Raw genomic sequence first — 21,523 nt, forward strand, 5'->3', positions numbered from 1 at the left:
AACAAAATGATTAAGATGGTGTGCTTGAACACATTATTATTCCAGTTAAAATGCTGATTAAGTCACTGACGATTGTGACAATTCCGAGAACTGGGTTGAAAACATCTGATCTAATTGATAGATTATTATTAATGATAGTCCATATCTTTGCTAGAACTGGATTATTGATCTGGGAACCTCAGATGTAACCCAGTTTGGCAGCTGAACATGTCAAAACTGTCAAATGTTCAAGTGTTTTGTCTCTTTCTTTATTGCTTTCTGTACATCCCTCGTTGTCATTTATCACTGCCTGGGCACAGCTGTCTAATACAGTGTCCTGCAGGTCTCTCTTACCTCCATCATGTGTTCCAGCTGTGCCCCCTCAGCCAAAGCCATTCAGTGGGAGAAACTACTGTAAATGGATCTGATCACTAAAGATGAAGAGATTTTGCTCAGTCCTTATGGTTTTGTTTTCAGTGACTTGCATATCTCTTTCACCAGGCAGCACTGTGGCACAGTGGTTACCTTTGCTGCCTCGCAGCGCTGGGGCTCTGGGCTCATTTCCCGGAGTGCTATCTGCGGTGTTTGTATGTTCTACATGTGTTTGCATTGGTTTCCACTGGGTACTCCGGGTTCCTCCCACAGTCCAAGACATACTGGTAGGTCAATTGGCTTTTGTCAAATTGACCCTAGCATGAGTGCACAGTTTGTGTCCCATGCAATGGACTAGCATCCCATCCAGGGTAGGATACCTTTGTGCCCAGTGCTTCCCAGGATAGGCTTTGGGTTTTGACCCTGAACTGGATAAGTATTTAATGGATCTCTTTCACCAAATATAAGCCCTATAACCTCTCACAGATGCTTTTTCTAGGATGTATGCTTGCATCAGGTACTGGAGATCCCTTAGCAATGGAGAATGCCGTTCAGTTAGAAATTATGGCCATTTCGTGAGAGTTGCCTCTAATGTGATATGTTATGTTTTTTGACAGGGAAACCTCATTATCTTCACATGGGAGAAATCGTAGATGGGATTGATATGAGGGCAGAAGTTGGGCTCTTGAGCAGAAATATTATTGTTAAAAGTGAAATGGAAAGCTCCTGCTATGGTGAAAATCACTGTGATATTTTTAACTATGATACGTTTGGAGGACATATTAAGGTAAGTCTACTGTGAATAATGAATAGCTGTCAATAAAATAACCATGTTTCCTATTAAAAGTAATTAACACTACATTAAAAAAGAAGCAAGTTATTACTTAAATATGTATTGATATGTCTCAAGGCCACATCTAATCACAAACCTGCATTTTCAAGAAGCTCAGAAGTGTTGTACTTGGTATGCAATTGGCAATTGTTGTTTCACACCTCCAGAAATTAATTATTTGCAAAGTTTCACAAATGAAAATATCAGTAAGCAAAATTGAACAAGATAAGTTCCTGATTCTGTAATTTTTCTTGCCTAAAAACTCTTAATGCAAATCTCTAAAATTCCCTGAAGATGAAGCTGTTTTTCCTTTTAAGAAATAAGAACAGATTGAGTTGTCTAGATAACCATCACAGACGGTGTAATTCATCAGCTGTCAAAGTCACTGCACATTTCAGCTGCAGCCTGTGTTAGTAAGAGACAAAGGATGCAAACATAAGGGAAAGCATCTTTGGTTTAGTAAGTAAATCCTGGGAACTTTTAATAAGTCTGGTTATTTCTCAAATTGAAAAGCCTTTGTTATTCCTTGTCAACAGAAACAAGAGCTTCATACTTAGGGACCTAGAGAGTGGTTTAAACCAAATGCACAAAAGAAAAACTGTATTCACTAAATTTTGTCTCAGTAGATCCAGAAGGGCTTCAGGTCTTTTCACCTGTCAGGAGTGGAGCTCACCGCCATGGGTCAGCAGAACCTGGGAAGCTATCCTGTGCACTTCCACCTGGCTGGAGATGTCGATCAAAGAGGGGGTTACCATCCCCCAACTTCCCTGGAGAACCTGTCGATCCACCATGGCTTCTCCCGATGTGTGACTGTGCATGCCACTCACGGCTTGCTTGTGGGTTCCTAACTTGCTTATTGCTTAATGATGCACAAGGCATTCAGGAAAGGGATGGTGATTATATTTGTAACTTTCGCTAGCAATCTTTTAGATCAGGGGGCTACAAATTTCCTGGAGGGCCTGGTATTCTCTGGTTTCCCTTCCAGCCTGAGTAGTCAATTAAACCAATAATCTATCTTTCCATAAATTAGTCCTATATTGTTTTTTACTTAAGGTATTTTACATATTGCATTCACTTACAATTACCTATAAATCCCCTTAGAACCTTGTTAGAAGTATTACAGGTATGCAGGTATTAAATATTTAGACCAACTATGGTACTGAGAATGTGGCTGAAAGAAAAACCAGAAGACACTAAGGTCTCCAGGATCTGAGTTTGAGACTCCTGAATTAGGTTCTACATGAATGTTTCGAATTCTCAAAATGGGCTTTTTACTACAAGTTAAAACTTTTTCGATAGGTCTGCTTTGTCTGTTTTGAAAGCATGTACCAGTCTTCTTTTGAAGTTTTGCATTGTTGCTGCCAACCATTGCCCACTGTGACTCTTGGTGTTTCACTTTTTGATCTTGAGCTCTTGTGGGCTTGATGCTTTGTTTTTGAGGCACTCCATACAAATACTGTCACAGGGATTGTAGATTAGAAAATATGGTGCCTAGAACCATATTTTATCTTGGTTGACAGTGACAAAACATCCTATATAACTGTTTGAAATTACCCGATTTTTAAAACTGTTCTCTGAAAAGAGGTCTAATAAGCTCCTAGCATTCATACTAATAGTTCTGCCAATTCCATACTTTTTGTTTTTAGTGTGATTATTAATCAGTACTTTATTAAAGATCATGTGTGATTGTACATTTTTGCTACAGTTAAAATATGCTTCCTTTAGAGTCCTGTTTTTCATGGCTTTTTTTCCACAGGTAAAAGATGTTGTCGCTTATGACACCTTAGGCCACTGTTTCTTTCTTGAAGATGGCGTGGAAGAGAGAAACACATTCTATCATAACCTGGGACTCCTGACAAAGCCAGGGACTATCCTGCCTACCGACAGAGATGAGCCCATGTGCCTTAGGATTCGCAAAAATGTTTTTGGAAACTACAGGCCTGTGCCGAGCACTGACTGCATGTGAGTGTGTGCTGTGCTGCAACAGCAGTTAGTAAATTAGTCCTGGGGTACTAGTTTACAGATATTGAGTAGTCAGGCAGAACAGGATGTAAAGAGACAACTTGCTGAGCTTCAGTTTACAGAAACAAATGACAGCCAGCCCCAGAGCAATCTTCATAAAAAGTAAAGTGGCATGGTTTCATTGTGTGTGTGTTTAGTTATTACTGCTTTTATCATAGCGTTTTTTCATTTCCTCTCTAGGGCTGTCAGCACATTTTGGATTGCAAATCCTAATAATAATTTAATTAACAATGCAGCTGCGGGGGCACAGGTATGCTATATTAATTTAAGTTTAAAAATCAGAACAAAAATTATTTTGGTTTTTAACATTCATACGGGCGCATTTCCTCATTTATCAAAACCTGTTCAGTAACAAGACTTAATTTAATGAAGATTTAAAATAATTTAGTGAACCAATGCTGCAATAAAAAAACAGTACATGATATAATTTTATTTCTGATTATTAAAATTCTGGGGTTAGTTAACCTGTGTTTTGATGTAATGTATACAGACAAAGCACTAACTTCCTTTATGTGTGTTCTGTGAAGGATGTTGGAATCTGGTACATTTTTCATCGTGTTCCCACTGGACTATCTGAAGGCTTATACCCAGAGGGGAAGACAGAACTGACACCTTTGGGAATATTTTACAACAACAGAGTACACTCTAATTTCAAAGTATGTATCATATTGCGACATCTCCAATTCAAATCTGACTGTAGACTACCTCTTTTGAATTATTTTATGTGCTTAAAAGGGTACCATATTTCCAGAAAGTAGATAAAAAATAGATTTTTACAAAGATGTTGTTTTCTAAACATGAGCTTAGTAAATATTTTTAATTTGATAGATTTTAACTTATAATGCTTTGTGCTTCAAGCTATAATGCTACATCCTGTAATTTCAAAATTCTAACTCAGAAAGTGGTGATACACAAAACTCATACTCATTGAGGTTTTGCAAAACTTACTTTTTCACTCCAAAATTGCAGTTTTTATGTATAAAAGAAATTAAGAAAGAAACTAGTGATGCAACATTGAAGTCCTATAGTTCGTCCCAGTGATGTAGCTTCTTTTTACAAAGCTTTGAAAGGCAAGGTGTAATGTCAGGTTTTCATCTGTTTATCTCTAAATTGCAGTGATCATGCTTGCCAAAACTGTTAAAATGGAAGGAATTCGTCTGACAATGGGGTAATAGAGAAAGGTAGACACGTTGTTAGGATGATCAAATGATAGTGAAGTATATATTTTTCACAGAATGTGGCGATCTTTATAGCTGTGGTAGGGTAGGTGGTTTTTAGTGTACAGAAAGGTAACATTATGAAGTCCAAGTTTCCTTTAGTAAATTAAAGAGCACATCTGTGGAATAATAAATGTTTTACATTTGGTGTCTAGAGTCCTTTAAGTTAAAGTTTTAATAAGGTTGTTGTTATTCAGCTTCTTCCTTCTAGGTTCAGAGCAGTAGTTCCATCCTTCATGGTCTATCATGTCTATGACTGGAGAAGGAAAGTTTGAAGCTTGTGTCCTTAACAAGGAGTCCTTTGTTTTCCGCTGTCAGTAGCTGTGAGTCCCTGTGTGTCTGACTGTCTGCAGGCTGGACTCTTCATTGGGAAAGGAGTGAAGACATCTAATGCCAGTGCTGCAAATCCTAGAGAGTATCTCACCATTGATAATGCAAGGTACCATTTCCTGAGTTTGTCACTTTGTATTATCTGGACTTGTATCAAAATACTTGTTTTGCTTTTCTTAATTATTTGTTTTATTCCTGAGCCATTACTGTAATGGACTTGTACAGAGACTGCAATATGTTATATTAAGCACATAAGAAGGTTATTTGTATAGTTCCTCTTAAAAGATTATTTTTTAAATTACGGGAGGTCGGCATTCAGTGAATTGTGTGTTTTTGGATAGAAAAAAGGATTAATGGATAGAAAAAGGAGAAAACAGAACAGGGGAGAATGCTCATATATGGTGGTGATGCAATTAGCTGAGTACCACAGGAATCTATACCAGGACCACTGCTCTTCCTAGTTTATATCAGTGATCTAGAGCCAGTTCATAAACTATTACTAAGTTTGCAGACCATACCAAAACAGAAGTATTCAAAATCCTCAAAGGAAATGAAGTCAAAGTCAACCCAGCAGATTTCAGAATCAACAGAGAAATAAGAAGTTGGAAGTAAATGAAAATGTACTTAAAACTTCTTTACGCAAAGGCTTGTAGAAGTATGGAACAAGCTACCCAACCATTGTTGAAGTCAGTATCCTGGCTTCCTTAAAGAAAAGGCTGGATGAAATTCTTGGAATTAGCTGGTAATTTACAAATGGGCTACAGTGGCTATCAAAAGTCCCCTTTGGGTTTTGACCCAAAACACTATAAAGTTAAAAAAATGTACTGATCCTCCTTATTTAATTAGAATATATAACAGAAAATAAGAGATTGCATAAGTATTCAATCCCTTTGCTTTGACACACTTAGTCTGTGGTGCAATCAGTTGTTTTAGAAGTCACATGCAGTAATTAGTTGAATGGAGTCAACGTTTGAAATTAAGGAGTTCAGGTTGAATACACCTACTGTATCTCAGGGAGGTCCCACAGTTGATTAGTACAACTCCCAACAAAAATGACATCATGAAGACAAAGGAACATTTAAAACTAATTGGGGATAGGATTATTGAAAAGCAGCAGTCGGGGGAAGGGTGTAAGAAAATTTCCAAAGCATTAAATATCCCCAAAGCACAGTAAAGTCTATTATATAGAAATGTAGGAAATATGGCACAACTGTGAATCTCTGCAGAACAGTGTGTCCTGAGTATCCAAGCGAGAAAGGCACTAGTCAGGGAGGCCACCAAGACAGCTCTAAAGGAATTACAGGTTTCCTTGGCCGAGATGGTAGAAACTGCGTACAGTATGACAATGATTGCCCGGGTGCTTTGCAAATCTGGGCTTCATGGGAAAATGGCAAAACAAAAGCCATTGTTGAATAAAACTCACATCTGATCTCAATTACTGTGTGCCAGAAGGCATGCAGGAGACTCTGAGACGAAGTGGAAGACGACAGGTCTGTGGTTGACCTATTTGGCTTCAACACTAAGCACTGTGTTTGTTGCAAGAGTAATGTTTCACATTGTCCTGGGAACACCATCCATACCGTAAAGCATGATATGGGGATAGTTCACTACATCAAGATGTGAAAGACTTGGGAAGATTGCAGTCTGCAGGAGACCTGGGATTTGGGAGAAGGTTAAGTTTCCAGCAGATCAAGGATCCAAAATGTACAACTAAAGCCACAATGCAGTGTTTTAGAAACAAAAAGCCTAGAACCCGGACCTCAATCCAGTTGAGAATCTGTGGGAGGAGTTGAAAATTACTGTTCACCGTTGGTCTCTGTCCAATTTGAGGGAATCTTTGCAAAGAAGAATGGACACAAATTGCAGTGTCCAGATTTGCAAAGCTGGACTTGGTAAAGACTTATCCAAGAAGACTCATGACCGTGATTTCTCTAAAGGTGTCTCTACCAAATATTGACTTAAGGCGGGTGAATAGTTCTGCAATCAGCTATTTTCTGTTTTCTGTTTAGAATTAATTTAGCGTGATTTGTAGATTTTGTGTTCTCTTTCACAGTATAGAGTTTTTTTGTGTTGATCAATGGCAAAAAATTCCTCTTAAATACATTATGATTCCACATTATGTAATCTATAATAAAATGTAAGTTTGAGTGAATACTTCTGATAGTCACTGTAGATGGGCTGAATAGCCTTCTTTTGTATCTGTTCTTAAATAACTCACGCCTATGCATTATTCCTGAAGCATTACAACAGCTGTGCTTTAGGTGCCCTGACATGCATTAGCTCACAAAAGAAAAAAATATACACTTTTTTATAGATTCATTGTCATAATGATCATTTAATTAAAGCAGATACCACCTGTAGCTTTAGTGAAACCATTATGCTCTTTATACTGTACATCTCCGCATGAATGTTTAACACATTCTGAGATGGAAGCATTTTGACGTTGTATTTGAGTTGCATGCCAGTTAAAAACAGATCCCAGGGCATTATCCATTATCATTCCCTTCCATCCCACACATGGCACTCACCTAGCCAGCGGCCTCCTATTTCCATTTATTCACCTTTTTATTAATTCTGGTCAGTCTTGTTTCTATACCGTTAGTACTACCCCCTCTGTGGTATTTGAAGGCGTAACAGTCAGATTGATTACATTCCCCAGTGCAATCAAATTATTAATTCGGAAAAAAACATCGAATGAAATCCTAGACACAAATGCATTATGCAAATGTAAAAGCACATATGAGAGTTTTTAATCATCTGCTTACAGCAATAATTTACCACTTCCAGTGTTTAAAAAAATGTTTCTCTCTGTCTCCATGAAATGGCTTTTAAAGAGCTCACATGCTGTTTAGAAAAATAATTGTTTTGGCGGAGGCAAGGGTTTTCTTCTCATTAAGGCAAAATAAACTCATTTAAAATGTTTTTGCGTTTTGCATGAAGGCTTGGTTTTATTTTCTTACCCATTCTCATTGTATTACTGAAAACCCCATGGTGAGTAACAAAATCATTTGTTGTGTATAAATCTGTATTATGATGATAGCTGTGCCTCTGTGTTTTAAAATTCGATTGCTTTATCTCCAGGTTCTAAAGCAACATAAACCTTAGATCTTTCAATAATTTCTGTGTCTAAGATCCCTTTTGCCCTCGTACATTTAAATGAGAGCACTTTGATAAGATGTAAGTTATTTTGTAAGATGTAAGTTGTTAGATGTTTGTTGGTTTTTGGTTGGAGCCAAAAAGGTGCGCTATGCTCTGGTAATTGACAGTAGAAGTGGTTAGCAAGGCAAATATATCATACAGTGACAACAGGGTTATAGGTGTCTCATGTGGGTGATGTCCCAGGTACCGTCCTCACCAAGATGCAGATCCAGCAAAGCCAAGAGTCCCTGCTGTCATTGACGGGCTGGTAGCCTTCAAAAATAATGACCATGGAGCCTGGGCGCGAGGTGGGGACATCACTTTCCAAAACTGTGGGTACGTTTCCCTTTTTTCTTTCCCTTTTCATCCACAGCGCCTCCTATCTATCAGTAGTTTCCATAAACAGCTACTTAAGCAGCAGATTAGGGTTTAAGGTTTCGTTTTTGAGCGCCTATGGAAATATAAAAGCCCAGCTGTGTGTGATTCAGTTCAGAACAGGAACATGGGGAAGAAGGGCACTCAAAAATGATGATTATAGACATGCACAACATGAGGCTGAATCTTTAATAAATTCAGGCTTATTATAGTACTTTATTTATTTTTCAAAAACCTGCAATTCATATGAATGAAATATTGCAATGTATCATTGGTCTTTTTTCCAGTTGAACATATTGGTTAAAACTTTGAAATATTATCATGTGTTGTGTGATTCTGCTGATTTTAGAAATTAAACTTTAATGCTCTGATTCTGCCTTCATTTCAGATTTGCTGATAATGGCATTGGCCTCACTCTTGCCAGGTATTGTTTTTGACATAATATAAGGAATTAAGGAATTATGAAACTAATTAGCAGTGCAGCTGCATCGGCAGTATTCTTTCCCCCCATTCCTGCATTAGAAAAATACAAAATGACTCCCCTGGAAAGGTTTGATACATACTGCCCACCAAAAGAAACTTATCACTCTTAATTTGCAACAGATTCACAAAGTTATCTTGGAATTTTTTTTTTATAGCAGATGCACTGGCAGTTTATTGAACAGACATGACATACTGTGGGTAAATTCATTACATTACATTTGTCATCAACAGGATTTATAGTGAAGGTCACTAGGCTAGTAGTTTGTGTGGGCACTGCTAGAATCAATACAAGCTGTACATGTGCAACACCTACAGTACTTTGCAGCAGGTTCAGACTCCTATTTTCTCAGTGCTGTTCACTGGTTTCCGGGTCCACGATGCCCATCTCATTGGGGCTCATGTCTGGAGAGTTGGATCGCTATAGCAGACTTGTCTCTCCCATCTCATGTGAAAGTCGTAATTGTGCTAGGATGCTGTAATGGCAGAATGAGCCTGCAGGAAGTGCAGGGGAAATGGCAGTATGAAAATGATCTTGAAAATGGACCATGCATCTCGATGCCAAACTTGGTGAGGTTTCATGACTCATGGTCTCCCAGATTGCAGTCATTCATTGACCTCATTTGGTAAACAGCAGTGGTCCTACTTAGTCAAGCATCCAGCATACCAATGCTCTGAAGGCATTGATCTCTTGATTAGCAGAGTATATTGGTTCCTTTCTGTGTGTTTCTCAGTTTTTCACCATGCTTAACATTGAACATGTTACATCACCTGCGTATTCAAAATCTACACGCTTTATTTTTTTAAATGCATACTTTTATACTGTGGATTGACACGTTTCTTGTGATGCTCAGCATATTTATTGTTATCCACTGCAATATTTACTCTAAAAGTGATCTTTTAAAAGGCTTGATCATTTTTGTGAGAAACACAGAAAATTGCAAAAATCTGTAAGTTAAAATGAGCTTAGCATGTAAGTATTAAAAATACTAATGCGGTCCAAACACTAAAATTTACACATTTTACAGATAAGGTTATACACTACAAGGCTATACATGTTTTAAAAAAGTATGGACTGATGAATGGGTTTTTGTTACACTGTAGCACAATTTCAGTTGATGCAACTGAAGCACAGCCTTGTACTGTACAGGGTCTGCTTTTGTCTGCTTACTTTTATCATGAAAGGAGCACCTCCACTGGTTAAATGGGCACCATTCAAAGGCCTCTCACCTTTCAGTCTGGGGAACAGCTGGAGTTTGCAGTGTTTTATCAGCCACTAGTATGATTAGATTTAAGAGAGGCATATCTGTAGGAATTTGCAAGATACCTTTTTTTCAAGAAAATAAATGCTCTGCTCTGCTTTTTTTTAACAACGCCATTGGAGCAGTTGCAGAATGTGATAAGCTGTTATCTATGTATAAAAAGGTGGAGAATTTATAGGAGTCCTGGAGCCAGGCAATTCTGAGCAGGATATTGAATTAGCCAGTTCTACATGCAGAACATTCTTAGTACAATCACTGCTAGTTGCTTTATTGTAAACTTTCTGTATGCAGAATTATTCAGTAATATGTGATATTTTCTAGACACATTAGATGGCTGAATGACTGAGTGTTCCTTTTTGCCCTCCAGGACAGTGGTTGCTAAGAGTACACCCTGACATTTGCTTTCATTGAATCATAAGACAGTGTACATTATGACGAATGCTCTAACATATCTTACATATTTCATTTCCTAGTATTTAAAACGTATCAGATTTTAGCATTCCAGAATATTTGTACTTAATTTAGCCTGCAATTCATTCAGCACTTTGTTATCATTCTGTGAATAGTGATGGAACTTTCCCAACTGATGAGGGCTCCAGCTTGGAGGTGACCAAGTCTATATTTGTCGGCGAGAGCAGTAATGTGGGCAGCCATGGAGGTCAGAACAGCTACTGGGGTGAGGGAGCCAATGGAGAATACAGAACCCTCCCCAGGAACAAGTGAGTTTTTTAATGTATTTTTAACAATTTACCTTCAGGCTTTGGATGAAATTCAGCCTTAAAGATCACAGATCCCATGTCCTATGCCTTTTGTGTTCTCCTGCAAGTGTGTTCCAAAGCAGGGTCATTCGACCCTGGTCTTGGAGAGCCACATTCCTGCAGGTAGTAGATGGAGCCTTTAAACCATTCATCTTGAAGGGCCTGGAACACTTTAACTACGGAACCAATTAAGTAGGTGCAGTGTTCAATAAAGTAGAGAAGTAGAGAGCATTTGCAACAAAATTGGGCACGGTGGTTAACCTTGCTGCCTCACAGCATAGGAACCCTGGGCTTAATTCCTGGCGTGCTATCTATGTGGAGTTTTATGTTCTCCCCCTGTTCATATGGGTTTCCTCTCGGTGGTTTCCAAAGACAAACTGGTAGGTTAATTGGCTTCTGGGAAAGAACTGGTGTTAGTGTGTGTGTATCTGTGAGTGCTCTGCAATGGAACCCCACATTGCGCTTATGGCTTGCCAGGTTAGGCTCTGGCTCCCCCAAGACTCTGTACTGGATAATGTGTTTAAAAAATAAATGAATGGATGAATTAAAACAGAAATCAGAATAGCCCTCATCCCTCAAGGATTAGTGTCACCTTCATTGAAACATTATTTGCTTGGTTGACTAATTGCTCAAAGAAGTGTTCCAAGTCCTTAAATACCAAGTGATTTAGGATAACCTATAAGAATAATTTCACTGGGGCCCTCCAACACCTGGGTAGGAGACCCCTGATTTTGGTCCCTGAGAAATAAACAGAAGGATGGTTTAAATCTTGGTGATGGCTGTGACTCTTTGTGCTTTGAGAAAATGACAATTGTTTATGTTTTTTTTGTACTGTGAAGGACTTTTCCAATTCGTGGATTCCAGATCTATGATGGCCCTGTCAGACTGACCGAATGCTCCTTCAAGAAGTTCACCCCAACCGCAGACAGGTATTCCAGTGCCTTGGGATTCTTCATGAAGAACGCCTGGCAGGTCAGCCCTCAGAACAACGTGTCCTCTGTCAAGATGGAAAGAAGTGTAAGGACTTTACCTGTCCTATTCCATTTCTTAACCCCTTAACACATTGCAAAGAGAATATTAAAATATATCACAACAACACAGATATATCAGCTATAGAGGTTTTGAAATCATTTTCTCTCTGTCCCTATTTTATGATAATTGTTTGCTCTAGGTTTCATTCCAGTATGGGTTAGACAATCCTAAAATTATTTGTACATTGTTCATGTAGATCTTGAGTGCTTACAGCAGCTGTTAAGACAGCCAAAATATCCTCCATGGACTAAGAAAATATTTAAAGAATGACATGGATGTTTTTATTTATGGCGCTGCAGAAAGTATAGAGGTCATAATGATCTGTAATTGCATTTCCTACTTTTTTGTAGAGCCAATTTAAGGTCAGTGTCCCCTTTCATGGAACTGTTGACTGCATTCTTGTAGAATTGCTTAAGGCACAAATTAAAACAGATGCATAGACTTCTTAAAGCCTGTTTTTCATGACAAACCAATCACAAAATAGAACTTCAATGTCCTATCCTTTTGCACAGAGAAATGCATTGTAGTGTAAGAATGTCTGATATGGGGAGCCTTGTATAGTTCACCTCATTAAGTGTTAGTAATCAGAGATGTAAGTCAAAGAATGGATCAGTACATTTCTAATACTTCTATCAGTTTCTATAGAACAAGGCTGGATTACAGTCTGTCTGCACTATATTAAGAAAAATAGGTCACTGAACAAGCATTTGATATGCAGGAGAAAACCCATCCCTTCTAAAAGTGAAAGCACAACACATGTAACATAATTAGTAAGCTTTTATTTAGTTCTTTGTGGATATTAATAGGGATGTCTTCATTTCATTGCCTCTGGCATTCAATGCTCCTGTCTAACAGCGCCTGAACAAAACCCATTGTTCTAATTGTTCAAAGTAATTACTTTGTAGAGGAAGAGGCTTGCTCTCCTTGCGGATCCTGGACTCTCCTACTTCATCATTCTGTATTTTCCGTTTAAACTATCCCCTTTGCTTAGACTAAAAGTCTTTAGGTGCAACAATAGCAGTTCTGTTTTCTTGGCAGAGAATGACTGGCGCTAATTAATTTCACTCTGTACTATAGTCTGTATTAAACGTATGCCAGGCTTGCTCAGATTATAAAAGCTCAAGCAGTTGCTTTGTATGAATTCCCAGGCCAGTGTCATGCCCAAGCTGATTGTGAATTTGTTGGACACTTTTGAGGTTTGAATGTTATTTCCCATTTTCTCAGAAGCTGGATTTCATGTCTATTATTGCCAGCTTTCTGCTATTGTTGCAAAATGATCTGTTTAAGAAAAGGCTTTTAGCTAACACCAAGAGAAGGCTCTAATGAAAGGATCAAATAACTGCATTTACACTTTTGGATTGGGTTTTAAAGGTAACAAGACCCTTCTAGCTGTGTCACAGTGTGCCAAACAGTCTGTCTTTTTTGCCACCTGTTTGAGAAAGTAAACTTTCTCCAAATATTTGTTGCCCAGTTTTGGGCACTTCGTGACAGACTGAACAGCTGAATCTTGCACATATTTACTGTAGAGATAGATCTGTTTTTTATCTGGTATCTTTGCTTTACGATTAGGTGGGCCTGAATGTGTTCTTTGGCAAGCCAGGCCAGTGGTTTGGTGCTAATGACCTAGATGGGGACAAAACCTCCATCTTTCATGACCTGGATGGATCAGTAACCGGATACCCAGATTCCTACATTGCCAGAGTGGACAACTACCTCATCCATCACCCTGGCTGCCTCACTGTACCCAGGTGGAATGGCGTTATATGCAGTGGACAGTATGCACAGGTAATGCACTTGTTTTCTGGAGAAATTATTCTCATAGTGTTTATGGATTTACCATTCTTACACAGTCCAGTTTCCCATTGTTCCTATTATGCCTTGCCAGCCCTCTGTATGTTTTACCCTTCTTTGATCGTCATGGCTTTCTGCTCTATTGCCCTTTGCTGGAACAATGGAATGTTACACTATGCTTATATAAGAGTTTTCTAAAAGAGCAATGTTCATTTTTTTTTCATTGATGGTGAGGTGTAATTCCATTCCATGCTCATTTTGAATAAACTGACAAGTGTATCTTGTGTTGGGGTTTGAATTGACGTTTACAAAGCTATGTGTTAAGGAAAGTAGGAGCAAGCATCATTTTCAATACATCTATATTTCTTTCAATCGGATGTGGGTTAGTAACTGTAATTCTGTTTTAGGAAACTTATTTAGGAAGACAGATACCTTATTGAATTTTGAAACCTGTTTTTTGCTGTCATACAACACATTGGCTACACCACAGGATTGTAATTATGACTGGGGGAAAAATGCTATGGATTAAAAGCTCCAAAATATCTCCCCATGGGGATAGGATCTTTAGAAATCAATAGGGATTTTCATTTGACCTGAAGTGTATTGTAGTGATTCCAAAGCCTTAAGCCTATTTTCAGCATGCATTTTTACATTTAGATGTAGTATATCCCAAACCTTTCCAGTTTTGCAATCATTCAATGAATATCAAGATCTTGATCAAATTTATGTTCTGTGCCAGATGTTTTGCACATCTGCATTATCTATTGCCTGTCAGTACTTATTTTAGAATACATGAATTTTGTTACTTATGTTGGTACATACTATACTAGTTTATCTGTTTCAAGTCAGATACTTAGGGTTGACTCCAGATATGAATGCACTACGTTTCTCTAGAGGAAAAATACTTTCCAATAAATTAAATATATGGAAATGAGAAGAAGCCATTAGGACCATCTAGCTCGTTTGGTTATTAGAAGCTAATTAATCTGAGGATCTCATCCAGCCGTTTTTTTTTAAAGCAGCCAGGTTATCCTCTATGTCAATATGGCTGAATTGTTTGTTCCACAATTTGTATAAAGAAGTGACTTCTTTTCTTAGTTTTTAAATGCACATCCAAGAAGTCTGCACTTGAGTGCTCTGGTTCATGTTTCACTGTTCATTCTGAAGAAATCCACTGGGTTGACTTTATCATTTCCATTGAGGATTTTGAATACTTGAATCAGTTCCCCTCATATTCTTCTCTCTGCGAGACTATTAAGGTTAAATGCTTTTAGCCTGTCAGTGTAGAAATTTCCTTTCAGTCTAGGACTGTATCAGATTGCTCCTCTCTGAACTTAATCCAGAGCAGCAATATTTTTTGTGATGTGGTCACAAAATTGTACACAGCATTCTAAATGAGGTCTTAGTAAATCCTTCTTTGAACAATACAGTGCCTTGCAAATGCAACCAGACCCGGTTCACAGTGCATAGTTTTCACAGTTTTGTTGTTTTAAAGCTTGCAGCTATGACACTTTGTAGTAGAAATTAATATTTGTTCTATACACAATCTGCAACACACATTCAAAGCAAAAAAAAAACAGAAAAGAAACAAGTATAGTTAATATGGAAGAAAATGGAAAATAATTATTTCATAAGTTTTCAAACCTTTGCTGTAGCAAACCTAAATTAATTTAGATAAACAAAATAACACTAATGAGCCACCATCCATGTACACGTACAGTAATACAATACAATAAAGTTCATATGAGTTCAGAATAAATATGTCTTTTTACATAAATATGTCTCTTTAAGGAGCTTCAGTCAAGTAGTGAAATTCAAGTAAAGATTCAACCATGAAAACCAAGGAGCTTTCAAAACAGCTCTGGGATAATGTTCTAGAAAGAGAAGGATACACAAAAATTCAAAGACAGTCACACTTTGGACATGGTGAAGCCGATCAAGAAGGTAATGGAAAGGAAATGGAAAGTATAAAATACTACCCAGACACCCAGCATAGATCAGGGTGTCCCTTCAAAATTCCATAAATCAAACCTGGACTGTATAGCCATGTGGAAAGAAGGAAACCATTATAGAAAAAAACGCCAAAAATTCTATGAGTGGACTGGCAAAGTCAAAGTCCTGTTGAGAATACGTGGAATGACTTGAAACCTACTGTCCATAAATGAGCCCCAAGCAACAGGAGAGAGCTTGAGCCAATCTGCCAAGAAAACACTTCCCCCTAAACCACTTGTGGTTGTAATTGCTACCAAAGGTTCTTCCTTCACCAAATATTGAGTTCAGGGATGCATTAGTTTTGGTATTTACTGTAATATAGCCTGTCCATAGTCTTCAGTTTCAGCACTCAGGTTTTGAATGATATATTAAGTTTGAAAAAATATAGATGTTTGTTTAATTTGACAATTAAAAATGGCGTGTGATGGCATAGGAAGGGTCTGCATAATTTCAGATTTCAGATTAACATTATTTGTCTTTTGTTACCTCTCTATAGTGTCTAAGATGTAAATAATGTGACCATATAAGTACCATTTAAAGACCTAAATCTTTTTCATACGTATATTCTTTGATCGTAGTGCTTCACTTACGTATATGTAAAGGTTTTTTTTTTCTTTACAGTACCTGCTTCTAATACACTGCATTTGCATATATTAAATGTTACAATATGTGTAAGATTTTTGCCCAGGCTTTAATGTTTGCAAATTCTCCTTTTGGTATGATGTATGAATCTGGCTGGTTTACAGCCCATACCATAACCTACTGAAGATCATTGTCACTTATTCCCCATCTATAGAGGTTGGTAACACATGGACCATGACCATTCCTAAAACACTTTGGACCACTCTTTTCTTGGAATGTGAAAGCCAGGAGGTTGATGGATAGGGCATTTGATGAGGTGTGTGTTTGTTAAGTCCAGTGATTACCATTCTTGAGCCCGGGAGGGTTAAGTATGTCCTCGTGCAGTTGCAGGTGAGGAGCATTTTGAACCTTTTTTGAGCATTTTGTGGGTTATTGTGAGTCATTGGATGTGTGGTAGCCCAGGGAGTGGGGTGGAGCATAGATTTCCAGTGATAATGTACAGGGTGGCATTCAGCTGGGTGTGTACTCTGTGAGTATGCGATGATCTTGACCAGACAGGCACACAGCATTCTGCTTCTGAGAAAGACAGCTGCTGAGAATGGCACTTGTCCATTGAAGATAGATCAATACATGTAAAATCATGTGTTATTTAACATATTCAAATAATTTGCTGAACATTGGAGTTTCCAAGTTTTTCCACAACTGTAGTATCAGCCTTCCATATGAGCAGTTCAAGTGGGTAGCTGCGTCAGCATGCGTAGTCTGCAAAGGAACAAGTAATATGTTTATTCCATGCTAAAAAGAGAAGAGAGAAAACTCAACGTTTCGGCTGTGAAGCCTTCTTCTTCAGCCCTCTTCACAGCCAAAACATTGTGTTTTCTCTCTTCTCTTTTCAGCATGCAATAAACCTATTACTTGTTCCCTTCCATATGAGCATCTGGTGCTTCTTGATTCACAAAGCCAAGCTACCAGGTGTTGCTATTAAATAGCCCAGCCAAACTACTGCTGTGTTTGTGTTTGCACCACTTCTACTGGGTGCTGTACTACATATAGTATATACTATCAATATCACAGATGAGGTTAATTATAAGCAGGAATCAGCCTATAAACTTGTATGTCCTGTTTATTATACATTTTAAAGTGGTACTTTATCAAAGGAAATTACATAATATATCCATTAATTAGGTATGGGACAAAAGTAGAGGAAGCAAAATGTATTTTCTGTATTCTGCTGTTCATTCTCTGTGTTCAAGTTTGGCTTTCTTATAGAGCCAGCTGTGGTGGGTTTATATGAAGAATCCAGAATTATGTGAACTGTAACCTGTTGCAAAGCTCTCCTCTCCATTTGGTGCTGTATAAAATGTCCTATGTAAATATGATTTGTCTTAATTTATAGACACAGCATACTTATCCAGACGGTCACATTCTTCTTGTTTTGAAATTCCTAAATTTAAACACCTCATCAAAATATGGTTCTGAAGCCCTTGCTGCAGTGTGGGTGGAATGATCCATTAGCTTGCAGCCTTGTTATGACAACCATCATGTCAGATGGATTTGCTGAACTGTTTTCTGTTGCCAAATTCCAAGTTTGAATTTAAGTCTGTTTAATCAGAAGATATATTTAGCATTAAAAATGATCTTTAATTGTTTAAACACAGGGATTCTTGAACATTGCAATTGCTGAGGTCTCAGGACAAGTGGCAACAAGCTTTGAAAACAAGGTGGACTGTAAAAATGAAAACAATGCCCTTTTAAAAAAAAATTGGAACGTTCCAGTACTTATCTGGTGTTTGTGCAGTGCTTATCTTATTTGTACTTAATCAAAAAATGGAATTTTACATTGCTGTTGCATGCTTACTATTTGGCGGGGTCATAAAAACTTTTCTACACAACTGTCAGAACTAAATATATGCCATTTGTCAGTATGATTCATATATAATATCTGGGTATTTAAGGAGGATTGTCTGGTGTCTGTACTAGGGAGTTTTCATAGGACGTAATGAAGCTGGTACATAGATACTTTCGGCACAGATGTGTACTTAGTGTAAAGAAAGAACACTTGGAACTCTGAGTGCTGTTGAAGGAATAAAACAATGTAGGAAAAATAATGGGGTAACAATGGCCAGACTTCAGTGGATGGCCTTTGCTTTCTGAGAATATCTTTTTTGAGAAGATTAAGGTCAGCCCAACACAAAGTTATTCTGCTTATGCTGGTGTGTTGGACATGCATGCTAGAGAGCAGCATAAATACATGTTGTTTAAAACACAGCAATGCAGATTGTAAAGTGCCATTACGATTAAAATAAAACAAAAGGCCCAAATTACAATTTCTCTAAAAAAGTTAAATGTTCCATTTTAGATGTGTCTGATTCGGCTACACTTTCCTGAGCGAGATCCAGTCACAGCAGTTCCTTTTCAATGTTAAAGGCTTATTTCATTAAGCAGAGGCTTTTTGGTATTCTGGCAGCAATACAAGTCTTACAACTCTAAATAGAGAGTATGACTTTTACTATTTTTATAGCCTTTAAAAATATAGCAAAGGGAAACCCTGAGATAATAATTTTCCATTTAAAATGATTTTGTTTTGAGAGGATATTAGTTTACCAAAATCAGCTTTTTGCCCAGTTATTTTTTGGCTACCTTTGTAGCACCTTTTTACAACCATCACACACATTTTAAACAACTTCATTTTGACATGTGCTCTAGGAATCAGCAGGGCTTTTGTCTCAACAGGCTATGCGTGCAAATGGTACATGTCTTTCCTTCCATGCCATTTTTAGCATTCCAAATGTGTTGTTGCATGACTACATTTGACAGACGTGTAGAAAGACTTGTACAAGATGCTGATGTGGCAGGAATTTTATTAGCTATTTCTGCAGTCATGCATTTCTGGATAGGAGACTCTAGTGTTACTGCATCAAAAGGGGATGGTTATGTTTTTAAATGTCCACAGAGAAATGTTCAAGTCTTAACAAATATATATTGGGTTTATCAATGCATAGTTGCTTCATAACGTGGATATTAAAGCATAAAAACTCTAAATAAGAAATAGTTTTTATAACTAATCACATAATTTCTTGGTTATTTGAATCAGGGGAATTGTTTAATGATGAGATTTATGAGTTGCAGGACAAATGACCTTTTCTTATCGATAACTGTACTTCTGTAGGAGTCTGGAGCACTTAATTCAGCCATGCTTCTTAAGCTGATACCCTGAGTTCCTTCAGAAAATGGTTGCGATCCTGGGATCATTTTACATATTCACAGACCTGCAAATCATCATGAATAAAGGAACAACCTCTTTTTTATGAGGACAATGTCTTCTTTTCCCCCTTTTGTTAGGATATATTCTTCTAGTTCAGTTTTGAGAACCTGAAACTGTAATTTACCTGTGTCCCACAGATTTGAAGTATTTGTCCTGTCCAGATTTAAGATTTTGTAAAAGCTCCTAGCTGTGGAGCTTTCATGAATGAACCTGTACTGACCTAAAAGCTGCCAGTTTTGGTTTCAGAGTTTTATCTTTTTTTCACCTTTTTTCCAACACAGTGTCATGCTAATGCTGTCTCCACTGAGGCTGATGGCTCCTGAAAGGGGAGGCAGAAATGGAGATTTGGCTTGTTGGGAGAGGCAGTCTTCTGGGGGAATTCATTTGCAATTGTTTTTTTATATTAATGATCTGATACGCCCTCTCAGGTCCCCTTAGCTCTTGCCACCACTGAGAAAAACAAGGAGGCAGGAAGCTGGAGTACAACACACACACGTACTGTATATGAAAAATAAATCTTTTCTCTGTCTACAGCTGTATATCCAAGCCCGGCGCCCCGAGAATCTGACTCTCCTCATTGCCAGGGAGACATACTCCAGTCGTCCGCTGGCACTGCAGGGCGTGAACCGTGGTGCACCATACCAACAGTACCAGCCTGTGGTGATGCTGCAGCAGGCCTACGTCATGCAGTGGAAGGGCGTGTCTCCTGAAGAGGTTATTCTCTATCCGATCAACTTCGACAGGTAGCTCACCCATCTCACACCACTGTGACTGTAGCATGGCTTTCTAGTTTTTGTTCTGCACAGACCAAAAGAAAAACAATAGGGCTGTCACTATAAAAAATAATCCAAGAAAAAAACCCCTCCATATTCAAAATGACTTGGTGTACATTTTGTCCCTGTAAAATAACCCTTTCTTTGTGATGAGACAGTAAAGTTTGGGATGTTGTCAAAAAATCCTTCCTGCTATTTTGATTACCGGAGGTAAATGGTACTGATATTGTACTCCTATTTTAAAAGAATGCATTACTTGGCCCTCACAAAGTACCTTGTGACTGCACGTTTTAGACCGGAATGTTTTTTTGGCTTACAAATGGATAGTTAAATTTTGACAAAGACTGCAAAAGACATTACAGACAAAGTCAAATTCATAACTTCATCTTAACTCACATAGTGTAGGTCTTTCCAGTCTGGGACAGAAATTGATTTAATTCCCTGGGTTGCCAGCAAAATAAACATTTCTTTCTGTGTGGTGAAGGCTTTTCCATGTGGTTTGCCTAGCACGATTGGTGTTTCTGATATGATAGTTCCATAAACTTTTTGTTGACATCCAATACCCGCCAGATAATTGGGAATTGAATTGGAAACAAACATTGTAAATGTCGGACCCTTTTTTGATGCAGTGTCAGATGCCAGATGACTCTCTGTGGCACTGAAGCAATAGAGAAAAGTGAAATTAGAATTGTGGGGAACTGAAACCTTTGCCCAGGGGGTCAGATAACCACTTCTAAAGAATTCTGTCTGTATACACTTTTTTCCCATTATGCCACTGAGAGAGTGGGTGAGAGAGAGCAGGAGGGAATCTTTAAATTGAACCCTGTACTGTATGTTGTTATTTGGTCAAAGTTTGACATGGTAATTGCTGAAAAATGTTTCAGAGCAAATTGTTTTTCCTAAAGACAAGAACAGCAAATTCCAGTTTTCATCTGGCATCCTGCTGGTATCTATCATTTTGTGAATGCAAAGTTTTTGTAGCCACACTGAAAGCAAATCACCCTCCTGGCTGTGGTACCACACTCAGTACTGAAAGCTGAGGTCTGCAAACAAAGTTTCAGTAATATCATAAACCAGGAGTTTCTGCAGTAAATACTTTGCCAAACGTACTCACATGTAAAAACCGATTGTCATTATAGAATAATGGACTATAGCAGTGGTTCCCAGCCCTGGTCCTAGAGGAACAGTGTCTCTATATCCTGTTCCAGACAAATCCATCAGAGTCATTTCCGCCTGTGTGGGTCCATCATAAATTGATCAACTTGTAGGAGCCGTTTAGTCTGATGTAACAGTAAGCAAGTTGAGGAGAGGCTGTATTGAATT

General features: G+C 38.0%; 2 protein-coding genes across 5 annotated transcripts in view; both read left to right on the forward strand.

Annotated features, from left to right (window-relative positions):
- LOC148658926 (cell surface hyaluronidase CEMIP2-like) overlaps nucleotides 1–21,523 on the forward strand; it is a 49,834-nt gene that overhangs the window by 18,122 nt on the left and 10,189 nt on the right. For 3 of the 4 annotated variants that reach the window (XM_088640721.1, XM_088640723.1, XM_088640724.1), the window contains 12 exons: nucleotides 969–1,138; nucleotides 1,810–2,019; nucleotides 2,940–3,145; nucleotides 3,386–3,455; nucleotides 3,733–3,861; nucleotides 4,776–4,861; nucleotides 8,095–8,226; nucleotides 8,654–8,689; nucleotides 10,574–10,726; nucleotides 11,605–11,782; nucleotides 13,367–13,582; nucleotides 19,962–20,170. In XM_088640721.1, the coding sequence (XP_088496847.1) occupies nucleotides 969–1,138; nucleotides 1,810–2,019; nucleotides 2,940–3,145; nucleotides 3,386–3,455; nucleotides 3,733–3,861; nucleotides 4,776–4,861; nucleotides 8,095–8,226; nucleotides 8,654–8,689; nucleotides 10,574–10,726; nucleotides 11,605–11,782; nucleotides 13,367–13,582; nucleotides 19,962–20,170 (1,795 nt within the window). The remainder of the gene's footprint in view (nucleotides 1–968; nucleotides 1,139–1,809; nucleotides 2,020–2,939; nucleotides 3,146–3,385; nucleotides 3,456–3,732; nucleotides 3,862–4,775; nucleotides 4,862–8,094; nucleotides 8,227–8,653; nucleotides 8,690–10,573; nucleotides 10,727–11,604; nucleotides 11,783–13,366; nucleotides 13,583–19,961; nucleotides 20,171–21,523) is intronic. The other variant, XM_088640722.1, reaches the window with a different exon arrangement.
- cemip (cell migration inducing hyaluronidase 1) overlaps nucleotides 1–21,523 on the forward strand; it is a 78,896-nt gene that overhangs the window by 3,983 nt on the left and 53,390 nt on the right. The gene's annotated exons all lie outside the window — the stretch shown is intronic.

Source organism: Lepisosteus platostomus, chromosome 7 (genome assembly GCF_059453375.1).
Source record: "Lepisosteus platostomus isolate fLepPlt1 chromosome 7, fLepPlt1.hap1, whole genome shotgun sequence".
Classification (NCBI taxonomy): domain Eukaryota; kingdom Metazoa; phylum Chordata; class Actinopteri; order Semionotiformes; family Lepisosteidae; genus Lepisosteus; species Lepisosteus platostomus.